This window comes from Halyomorpha halys, unplaced genomic scaffold, assembly GCF_000696795.3.
Source record: "Halyomorpha halys isolate HHAL.00 unplaced genomic scaffold, Hhal_1.1 Scaffold378.1, whole genome shotgun sequence".
NCBI lineage: Eukaryota > Metazoa > Arthropoda > Insecta > Hemiptera > Pentatomidae > Halyomorpha > Halyomorpha halys.
The window spans coordinates 675,357-688,224 of NW_027108204.1; the positions used below are offsets into that span (position 1 = coordinate 675,357).

The window sequence follows — 12,868 nt, forward strand, 5'->3', positions numbered from 1 at the left end:
ATATATAGTTTGTTTATTTCTGTTCTGCATCTTATCAATTTTTTTTATTGGTAGTTGTGTCTTATGCATTATGAGATTTGAATAACACTAATTAAAATTTTGTATGCATGATTTTTTTGTTAATAGCTCGATTCTTATATTTTTTATAGTTTTTTCCCGGTGTATGATTTTAAGTGCATCGAATTTGAATCTATGTCCAGTCAATCTGAAACGTGTGGTGAAAACTTAATAAACCTGTTTTTCAGAAAAATAGGACTTACATTCACATTTGATACACCTAAAATCATTAAAAAAAATTCTAACGGAACTTAAAAGAAATTATAACAATAGAAAAATATAAGAACAATAAAGTCGCGAATCATTACCTGTATAGTTGTTTTATTGTAAAAAAAAATAGTTTCATTATTTTTTTTTAAGTATTCGAAATTATTAATAAATTTTATTAATAATAAAACGTCTAAAAAAGAGAATAAATTGTTTTATTTTTTAGTGAACAGATAGTTCCTTGATTTTTAAATCGTGATTTTAAGTTCTAACATTCATATCCTTTCCGACATGAATACTAAGCTTTCTTACCTTTGATAGTAAGAAGGCAACACCTAAATCATTTGAAATAATTAGTCGTAATTATAATTCAATTAAAAACATTTAATTCAAATCTTGAAAAAGACTTAATTATTTCATGCAACAAATCGGATTTTTAAGATATATTAAGGTAAAGTGTGTTTACATTAGATTAAATAAAACATTGAAGTAACTATAAAATTAAAAATAAATTAAGTACAGCAATGATTAATATTATATCGATCAGTTTTAACTGTATATAATGTGAAAGTGCTCAACTGTTGTTTGTCGTAGTATAGTTAACTATGAAGAGAAGATCGTTGGGGATACAGTCAGTAAAGATCACAAATTAGTCAAAATTATTTATTAGTGGGGACGTTTCGGCCAGTATTTCAGGCCTTCATCAGGGCTAAGAACAACAAACGAGAAATAATGAATAAAAGTATAAAATAATTATAAAATCAGAAGATGATTGATAGTATAGGTACATGAGTAGAATTAGAAGAAATATTTATAATACACAGTATTATATTTTATCTTATAATTCTACTCATGTACCTTATTCGGGTATTCATGATGTTGTGTTAAATGTAAAATGTTTTACCATTCTAAATGTTATAAGGATAGGATTGTGAGCAGCCCTATTTAAAGTCATGTTAAATGTTAAATGCAGGAGAGTTTCTAGCGAATTTTCAGAGCAACTTGTTTTATAACCTTTCCTTCCAAAACTTCATGTTATTGTTTACTTCTAAGTTTTGATTATAGTAATTTACTACAACATGCCTAAAGTGGAAGTTGTGTGAAAATATGGCCCCTCAGTGCCGTGTTGATTTTGTAAATTTCGAGGAAGAGAGTCAAGATGAGCTAATTGACAACTGTCATTGCATTATAATTATTGTCATACATTGTTTTATAACATGCACTATAAAAACATCCAAAACAATCCTAACACAATTAAAACAAAAACTACGAGGAAGTAATATATATAATACTACATTGCTTGTTACTACAACAATAAACAAACAAAATACTACGACACAAACGAGCTTAGCTGGTCTGTTGCGTGACGCCATTCTCCATTTAAAATACCTAGTAAGAGACTCTTAACATTGTTATATGTTATATCGGTTTAACATGGTAAAAGAAGGAAGTTTTCTCCATTTAGTATGAGTTTTTCGGTTTAACGTGTTAAACTTAAGATACTGAATACCCCTATTATTTATTATCTTGTCATTTTACAGTTTTTCTATAATTCCTTTCACTCATTATAGCTGTGAATTCGTTCTTTTTATTCTTAGCATTGATGAAGGCCTAAAATTCAAGCCGAAATGTTGGTACTAATAAATAAGTTTAATTTCTTTTTATTCTTCATTTATCGCAATACATTCTCATATAATATCCATGGACAACAATTTACGCATCATTATAACTATCGATGTTCTTTTAAACTAATTTTGGGAGTTCTCATGCTTCATTGATTAATAACAAAAAATAATTAAACGAAAGTAGTTAACATTTAACTGTTTGAAAGAGAATGAAACTTTGAAATTATTACTTTTTAAGGCTCTTTTTAATTAATTAACTCATGGAAATAAAGTATTTACTCCCTTGGATGAAGTCAATTCTAGCTAAAAGAAATAATTAATTAAATATCTATTTAATTCATAGTTTTTTATTTTGTATTAATTATGACTATAAATTATTATTTTCCAATTTTTTATTTAATTCAAACAAAACGGCCAATTTAGCCACCAATAATATGCAAGAGACTTATTTTACACGCAGACAATAAAACGCGTTTTCTAAGATATTGCTCTACAAATGTTTTCTCCTTTTGAGTCACAGATAACGTCCCGATGGAGAAAACTGCCTCAATGCGTTTATTATCTTTGCTGATTACGCTATAATCCTGGTCACAACAATCGCCAAAGGCTGAGTATTTAATTCCGCAGTTCGGTGGAAGCACATTAAAGCTTGAACAATTTAAATGGTATAAGTATTTATTAATTGACCTAAAGAAAAACTTTTACTAGTTCAAGGGGCAATTTAATTACAATGCCTGATCATCCAGGTTGAGTGATATTAGTAGCAAGATATAACCAACTAAAGAAGAAACATTTAAACAGAAAACACCTTAAAATATATTTGTGATACAGTCTAAATAAAATCGCTCAAAAAAATCCTTGAAAGTATTTTAAAAGATTGGGGTTAAGAAAACATAAATAGATGTCAAATTATAAATTATGTGTCAAATTATCTTCTGATTTCTTTCTTTTCTTTCCACCACAAATGGGGGGAAGAGCTCACTTCAGAGTTCCCCAAGTTGAATATTAATAATGTAAATAGGAATGATTGTGTTAAGATATTATTTTACTTTAAGTTTAAATATGTTTTTTATTTATTTATGTACTTTTTTCTCTTCTATTTCTTATTTTGTTATCATTTAATTTATATATTTGTAAATATGGTGTGAATGAGCTCTATGATCCATAATATCATTGTTGTGTGGAAAAAAATAAGACAGAATGGAATATTACATAATAAAAAAAATTAATTTCTTAACATATCCGCTACTTTGAACCAATTCTTGAAAAATGAATAACTTGAAATCCTCCTACAAGATCGAAAAGACAGGAAACTGCATGTCGAATCTGATTGTCACAATATTTACTCGACAAATGATCTAAACATCCAATCAGTTACAAAAGAATGATTTATATGAATAGAGACTGTTTTGACATACAGAGTTGAGCTTCGGGGCTCCAATAAACCATCGAATTTCTCTTACTTCCAATCCTTACAATCTAAAATCCTCAATGCTCCTTACTTTGTACCAAATAAAATAACCCACAAAGACTTTAATGCTCCATATGAAGCTGATGAGTCCAAAACAGAAATCAATCCTTCCATAATTAAGACCTTAACCACTCAGATCCAATAGTTTCTAATATTGCTTCTTCATATTCCTAATAGTCTTCTGAAATGTCTGAAAAGAATATGACCTCTAGACCTTCTAAAGTATAATGTTAATGGAGGGATACCAAAGTGTAGTTTCTTCACAAATCACTCATGCTGTTATAGCATATCACATTTACATGTGTTTTCAGCTTAAATGCAGTTGTAAATTTCAAGAAAAAAAATTAAAAAACATTTCCAGAGTGTAATGACGACAAGTGAATGGTTAGTAATGAATAGTTTAATACACTGTATAACCTACTAAAAATAATAATTTTAATCTAGTTACTAGATAAGTGGAAAGATTTTACTAGTTTTAATGCCCATTGTAACTTCTTGAAACCAGAAGTCAAAATCTTGTGGGCCACCAAATATAAATTAGAAATTTCTGAATGGTGAGTTATATGGGATTCAATGCCATCAAAATTGGATTAGACACAATTTTTTAAAAATCTTTTGTTAATTCCTACCATCTCATAAAAAAAAAATTAATAATGTCAATTTATGCACATAAAAATTAAATCAAAAATTGGATTTAGAATAGCATTTTTATAATAATTAAAAGACATCCTGTAACACTCATGAAGGGTCTTGTGTTCTAGACTAGGTTAGGAAGTAATGTTACTTCACCATTGGTTTTATAAGGAGGTGATGTGGTAAGCATCCAAGCTCACAGATGATATAATAACAGAATATATTAATTATCTAACCATTGAAAACAAAATTATAATATTCTACTAAATAATCAATAATACAAATGTATTATTGATTATTTAGGAAATTTGATCACCTCTCACTACTATTCAAAAATTGCAATCGTCAATTTTCATTACTTTTGTTACAAAAGGCTTTGACAATCAACAGGATTTATGCCATAATATAAAACAAAAACTAAATTTTGTCACTAAAACTTTGGTAACGAACAACTTTTGATAAAAAGGATGTTTTACAAGTCTAAATAATACAAGTTAACAAAAATAGATGTTGTAAAAAATAAGTTTTGGTTTGAACAAGGATCCCAATTAAATGTTTAAAGGAAAAAGTTGGTACAAAATAAATATTTAATATAATGAAAAAAATATGAAAATGCTATAGGGACAGAGTCAAATATAGAACTTGAATTTACACATTATACATTATTTTCCCAAAGAAATTAAAGACTTGACAATAAAGTGGAAATAGTAGTATTTTTTATAGGACTCCACGAGTAACACAGAAAACACCTTATTAGAAAACACAAAACCACTGAATACTCAGATTGAGAAAAACAATATGACAAACTATCTCATTATATATGTTATATTATGATATAACATATTTAATGATAAAGGAATTTAACTTATAATTGAAGACAAGATAACTCGATTATGCACTAAAAATAAGGTAACTTTTTTTTTTTTTAATAAGACTAACAATGATTTTTGATAAATTTCTGAATGACAAAATAAAACTAGAGAAATATGAGCTGAGAACTGCTTAAATCACTGTAGATGACAGATGCTAGTAAAATAAACTTGTTCTAATATTGTTTTCATCCAACATTATTTATAATTAATAAATCATTAAATACAAGCTTAATGAAGAAGATAGATCAAGGCAAGAGAGCTTGACCAAATAAATATATCTATCTATTTAATACAACTTTAATAGTAATTAGGGTTTCAGAAGCCGATCAAAAGAGGGCTTGGCTTTAAAATAAGAATTCTAAAGTAATCTAATTAATTTTATAAACAGATTTTTTAAGGAACATAAGGTAATAACTAAACAGTACCATTTTATTATTTTATTGTTTAAGTGATTATTCAGCGATTAATATTTTTATGAAAACTTTTTTTTTTTTTTTTTCGTATAATCAAGAACTTCTTTTGTTTTATTTTTATAAAATTATGAGTTTTTCATGCGGCTTAAGAAACTAACAGTCCATTGGAGCGATCAAACAGGTCAACAGGAATTTTATGTCAGGGTTCTAAATAAAAAAATTTAATACCTATCATGTAAATAATAAAAGAAAAAACAGTTTTCCAGAATAAGTTTGCTTTTGTTGGAACTAGAACATTATTTCAGACTTTAACTGATTCAGAGAGGAACATTCATGCGAAAGGAATTTGAAATAAATTTAATTAGCTTTCATTTCAGCCGATAAGAAAATGTTTAGGCTCAATGGTTTTCTTAAAAATGTCAGCTAACCAAAAATAATGACAAGTGGAACTTAAGACCAAAATTTTGAAAACAAAAAATATTCAAGTCGTAATTATTAAATTATACTAAAAGACTGGGTGAACATAAAAATATAATTGAACTCAATGCTTAAACTGTCCAAGTAGTAATTAATAAATTGTAATAACATGAATTTTTTTTTTATATTCTATATTTATTCTGGTTCTTAGAATTTAATAAAGAAATCATAATTACAACTAGAACATGAGTTATTTTTTCCAGCCTCAAATTCCTTTTATCAACATTTTTGTTTTGCCACCATTTTAAAGAAAACCATTGAGCCATTGAATATTATATTATGAACTAAAATGAAAGCTAATTAAATTTGCTTCAAATTTGTATAATAGGATCGTTATTATAGAATTAATATTTTTATGATATTTCAGAAAATAAGAGACAATAAAGACAGTTTTGTTGTTATGGGGAAAAGGTCATTGCTTTTTTTAGTCCCTAAAGCAGAAAAATTCTCTCTTATCTCTTTCTTCCAGCCTCTTTGATTCCCAAAATCTCTTTTTCTTTCAACACAATGCTTTGGTGATTTTTCTTTTCTAACCATGTTCTTCGCTTAGCTTTGTCTAACTATCTAACTTGTAGTAAGATGAAAGTGATAAGGGTATTTTCATACTTAATACAAATTTAACCCTGTGATATTGGCAACATCTTGATTATTCTGATGAAATATGTTCTTCATAGTTTAAAAAATAAATAAACAAATTTTGTAAATTAATTACTTGAAATATCACCAAGGAAAAAGTTCTTTTAAAGGTATGTTATTCGTTACACACAATCCTTTGAAACTTTGTTCTGGTTTTTGAGACACTGTCAACAACTTCTCAATTCTTGAAGTTAAAAAAATATTCATTATAAACTAATAATATTATTATTTTTTAAAATGTGTCTTAATTTACCCTTTCTAAATAAATTTTCATAGATAAATAAATAAGTTGGTAAAGTTGAAATAGACCAACATTAAAAAAAAAAAAGATTCTAAAAGAGGTTTTAAATTTGTTCAGAAATCTAAAGTTTTAAATTTATTGTAAATTTTAGATGTATTGAAATTTAAATTTTGTTATACTGAAATTTAAATTTTGATGTACTGAAAATAACAGCTCTTTTTTCATAAATAAATTAAGCATTCTGGGATAGTTTTAACATAATTAATTACTTTAAATGTATAAAGTAATTATTGAAACCTAATTTAAAATATCATATACTAATATATTTTTTTAAAATCTGTTATTTTCTATTGTATTTTTAAAAATTTTCTAAACTGTATTTACATAAATTATGGTTTTTCATTAATATAATCTCTTGATTAAAACTGCTGGATATGATAGATAAATTTTCCTAGTAGCATTATGTGAGTGGAGTTTTTTAATGGATATTTTCTTCACTACCACTTATCAAAAGCAAAACAATCAAGTCCTCTTCTAACATAATTGTATTTTCTTCATTCACCTTCCCTAAGCAACTAAGTAATAATCCCTAACCTAATTTGAATACCTTCCTCATGGCCTTCTTTTGCATGGAATTACCAAGCGCAATCAATTGCCTTGAGGAATATTATCATAAATGTATAAAATAAAAACAGGACTGGCTTCATCAGGTAAGCAAATATAAAGAGGTTAATAGACTACCTAGTCTGGGTAACAAAACCAACTGTACTTTGGTTCATTGTTTTCATAACTGATGGCAGCACCATACAGGACAATTTTAATGAATAAATCAGAAAACTATTATTTTTAAATTGAAGTAGTGACCATAACAATAAAAAACTAAACAAAAAAAGACAATTATCATCAGCCTTCTACTAAACTATAGGTTATCAAAGCAACCTCAACTCTTTATGTACTTGGTATTTAAATAATGATCTGAAACTAAATATCTCTAAATGTATTGGTGTTCGTTTTCATCAAGTTTAAAGTTTAATGCAGTACCTTAGCTCCTCCCCCACGAATTACTTTTCTTTTTTCACAGTAATGCACTTAATAATTCACTTTTTATTTCTGTTTTAGAGGGATCAGAAAAAAAAAGCCCCTCCCTTCAAGGGGGGCTTGAAAGGCAAACACATGCCATCACCGACGACAATTACAATGCCATATTACTGGCAAAACAAGATGCTTTCAATCGCCGGCATATGTACATATATTTTTTAATTTGTATATATTGTAATTAGTTTGTTTTTATTTGTTTTAGGAGGTAAGAAAAAAAAAAAATCCAGTATTTGCCCACAGTACCTGAGTTCATTGGTCAGAGGCATGTCAAATTCTTTGACTAATTCCAATTTTAAAAACCAATCCCCTCTTCCAGATGTTGACTCCAGGGCCACCTCCAGTTCGCTGGTAGGACTTAGAGAATAGAACACCACAACCCGGCTATTGACTCAGAAAGTGATGGAGACACATTTTTAATTTTTAGTTTTTAGTTCTTAGAAAAAGACAGCAAACAAAGTGAACTCCAGCACAACATTCATTTAAAAATCAAATATTTCAAAAATTATATTGTATCAATCATTCCTTAGAATGGAGCACTGCTCCTGTAAAAGGACAAAACTGAGACAAAGAATTGTATATAAGGTATATTGCTTTATTTTAATCATATTCTGTTTTAGAGGTTTGGAAAAAAAAAATGCAGTAGTTTCCAAACTTTTTTTGCCATGGCATGCTCTATGGGTAAAAAAAAAATATCACAGTACCCTTGTTGTTATAAATAAAATTTGCAGCACCCTTGTTGAGCTAAAAAATTTTAAAAATGTTGCCACAATTATCTTTATAGTGATCGAGTATGCAGGAAAATTAAAAAAAAAAACAGGACAATGCAAATGCTGGAATGTACTGTACATTCACAATTTTACTATATTTGTTTTCCTTTTGTGTATGTAATATTTTAAGAAAATGTCATTTTCAAATGACATGATGTTCGTGGCCCCCCTGGCATACAATTGGGGCACCCACTGTGGGAAGTTTATTAAACCGCTGGTTTAATGAACAGTTACCTCAAATTTCGAGCTTTAGAAATGCTTAGTTTTATTATAAGGTTTCGTAAAGACTTCAGTATTAATACTATAAAATATTATATTCTACTCCTGCTCCTCCAAATCTCCCCATTATTTATTTCAAATTTCTATATTAGAAAATGTCCAGAAGAGGTGTAAAAATGACATATTTTGATGATTTGTTAATTAGAAATTAAATCATACTTTTAAAATTGATAATCTGGTTTTGTTCAAACAATTAAATTTGGAATCTCTTGAAACTTGTAGAGCGAACAGTGAGCTGGTATTCCTACAGAAATCATTAAATTTTAAAATTAACTGCACTGAACTTATAAAACTCATTAATTCTAGTATTCCTTAATATAATTATACCTTTTATTCTCCTATTAATGGAATTAAAAGTAGAGCAAACACGATATGGTTTTTGAGGTGTGTACTTTTAAACAAAAACAAAAGTTAATTTTTAATTACAGTACAAATATTTTAAATGTATTATTCATTAGCAAATAAATCTCAAACAGACTAATTCAAAACCACATGCAGTTATGTAGCATAGAATAGAAGTTAGCAAGATTAAAATATAACTTTAAAAGCTTATATCACAATATGTATAACTTATGTAAATATCTGGGAGTATATTAATTATTTCTGCCACCTTCCGTCGAATACTAATTATATAAGTCCAATAATTTATATCTGTGATATTCTGTTTTGTCAAAAAGGTAAAATAATACTAATGTTTAAATACTTATTTTAACAGGAGTATCTTTATTAGGTTAATGGCATTATTAGCTGAACATAATAAGGCAAAAATAATTAATAAACACATAAAAAAAAAATCAGGCATCCTCAACAAGAGCACTTTGAAATGATGATGCATTAAATCATAAATGTGAGCTAAGTTCAAAATAGAAAAATGATATATTTTGATAAAAATAAAAAGTAAGATAAAACAAAAGTTGTTTTAGGAAGGAAAATTCTTAAATTCATTAAAATTAAAAATTATAAGAAAAAAACTTTAGTTTATAGATGGAAGAAAAACATTAGATGTCTTCATCCCTAAACGTTTGATTGAATATTGTGCTTAAAATGTGAATAACTCATAATTCCCTCACCCAAAAAAATCATTACACCATTTTTAAAAAAATAATGCTTCATTCTAGAGACATCTCAAAAGAATTCTCGAAGTCTGAAAAAATCAGATAGGTACCCTACATAATGATTGAAATGAGATCTCTAGAATGGTACACTGATTTTTTATTGTTTTTTAAAATATTAAGAACATATATTTGATTTTTTTGGGTAATGAATTATCATAGCTTAAATGGTGATATACAAAGCTCCTGAACTGAATTTTATTTTAACATTAATCTGAACATAGAAATTAATCATTTCCAAGTAATTTCCTAAAAGAAAAACTTCATAAGTCATGACAAAATCTATATTACCAGTTACTATTTTTACTGGTGTAAACAGTCTGTTATAAGAGCTATAGAAGAACATTATAAACATTTCTGTGGTTAAAGTTCAGGAAATTCAAACAACTAAATCAGATGCTAAAATTGTTTCTAACATAATAAGATAAAAATGTATAAAAGACTTACTGATAGGTAGCGCGAGGTGGTCTAGGTTGTTCACGGCCTGACTGGAAACACTTGGGTAGTGAGAGTGATCGCTGAGAGGACTCAGTAATCCTGTTAGGTTGCTGGGCATGGGCAGCAGGGGCGCTGCCTGGACGCTCCCATCGGACCCCAGCACGCCAATCCTCAGAGTCTACTTTAGGGGCAGCGGGTGCACCTAGAGCATCTCTTCTATACATAAGCTCTTCATGGCGGTCTGGGCTCCTTCGGAACCTAGGCAAGCCAATCATGATGATTATTTCAAGAGAAAATATTAAATCATAACTAATCGTAAGTCATGAATTTGACATCATTCATATGAATCCAACCCCTCTCCCAAAAATAAAAATGTGAATAGCAACATCCCATAATTAGACATAAACAAAACTAATCATTCACAACAGAATGTCTATAATCTAAAGCTTATAACTTGATCAAAGTCCTGCTAATGAAGAGCAGATGGAGATACTATTTTTAGTAGGAGAGGGCAACATTAAATCTTGTTTCAGCTCATAATAAAAATATGAATAGTAACATAATATATTACAATTAACACGAAGTTTCACAAACATATAATTCCTAACAGGTGGTGGGAGTTCCTCCAGGTCAGTGTCACCAGTGTGGGTCTAGGTTGTCCCGAGTTGGAGTAATGTCAAAGATTATTTTCACCTAACAATTTTAGTTTTCATCATATTAAATTATTATGCTGTTGTGATTTAAATTATATGTACAAACTAATATTAAAAATAATAGTAAAAAAAAACAGTCAGCCTAGAAAGTCAAAATGCACTGTTTCAGTGTTTCATATCTAAAAACGTTGATACAGAATACCCACTTATACTTGAGTTATCAAAGTAAAAAAAATATTCATAATGTTCAACATAATCAAAAATGTCTCAAAATCGATGGATGAATCAGAAATACATTGTCCAAATAATATTTTCAGGATAATCTCAAACATTCAATAAATGAACTACAAAAGATACTGGACTAACTAGGTAACTAAAGACATAACGAAAAAGGAACAAGGTTAAGTTTGATAAGCACAAGTTGTAATTGACCATAAGGGACATATTACATAGGGGATATAATATTACATAAAAACTACAAAATCAGGTATAGTACTGGATAAAAACAAAACCCTGACATAGACACATACTACTGACAATAAGTGCATTACGTTATTTCAAATAAACTAAAATGGAGTTGAGGAAAATTAGCAGAACAAATGAGAAAATCACGAAGGACAGTAAAAAAAGAGCCAGAGAATATAAAATGAAAATATGAAAAAGACAAAGACAATAAAGCTGATATGTATGATGAAAAAAACTGATTATAGTAACTAAAATGGAACATTTGACGAGTTCTGAATGATTAAGTTTTAAATAAAGGATAAGATATTGGGGAGTATGGTTAGAAATGAGACACACAGTATGATAATATACCTACAATTTTAATGTGTGACAAATTTTCGGCCTAAGTTGCTGGTTTTCATTAGGTCCAAGGACAACAAAATTATAGATGCCTAGTGAATATAACCTATTATTAACCTTTAACTGGTGAGGTAGGGTCCATAAGATCCCAGAAATTAATGAAAGTTCAAGGTATCAGCAATTACTTATTAAAATCCTTGAGGATGCTGATCATTTTCTGGTTATAAATGATTTGTATTTAACATGTTTTCCCTGTCAGGATTTTACCTGTGTTAAGCTATAGGAGTCTAGGGCTGTCTGTAACTTGTACGCATAGATTGTTGTAACGTGGAAACTGCAGTGTTTGAAACTCCGGTTTGAATCGGACTGAGGAGGGGGGTCTACTTTTATTTCTGTTATGGTACCTCAAAATGAAAACTTAACCCCCAACCATGGTATTAGAATAAGGTAGTATCCCCTAGATAATCCATCTGCATATCAGAAATGGGGTCATATATATTTTTTAAAAACTATAGGAGTCTGACAGACATCACTTTATCATCAGCATTTTAATTATTCTTAAATATTTGTTTTCATGTAATTTTCTAAATTGATCATATGAATAATACAAATTAGATTTCCTGAGGGTTAAATAAATTCATGGAGGATAATTTCCTAGCTCAGATGATGATGAAGTCAAAGAAGCAGATTTCATAGTAAATCAGATTTAATTCAGTTTTATAATCACTATCACAATTGTTTTGGATGTTCCTAAAAAAAAATAAAATAAATAAAAAATAAAATATTTTTGCAATGGAGGAACAAGAGGATAAACATGTAAAAAAAAAAGTTTCTTCTCCACACTGATAAGGTATTCTGACCAAACTATAACAATGTTAAATATAAAAACTTTATCTATTTCATTCCTTAGATTTTTTTTTTTTTTTTATAAAATCCGTTTCATATGGCACATATTAAATGAAGTAAGACATGATATGTTATAAGTTTAAGGATAAGAATAATTATAATACTTTAATGAATTTTTAATTGAATAAATAAACTAAAAAATCTTGAGGTTCCATTTCACAAGTTGTATCTGAAAAATC

At 28.2% G+C, this 12,868-nt stretch overlaps 1 protein-coding gene across 3 annotated transcripts in view; it reads right to left on the bottom strand.

The window, feature by feature from the left end:
• RhoGEF3 (Rho guanine nucleotide exchange factor 3) overlaps positions 1–12,868 on the bottom strand; it is a gene marked incomplete at its 5' end in the record, with an annotated part of 449,678 nt that overhangs the window by 241,109 nt on the left and 195,701 nt on the right. For all 3 annotated transcript variants that reach the window (XM_067046582.1, XM_067046581.1, XM_067046580.1), the window contains 1 exon segment: positions 10,336–10,584. In XM_067046582.1, the coding sequence (XP_066902683.1) occupies positions 10,336–10,584 (249 nt within the window).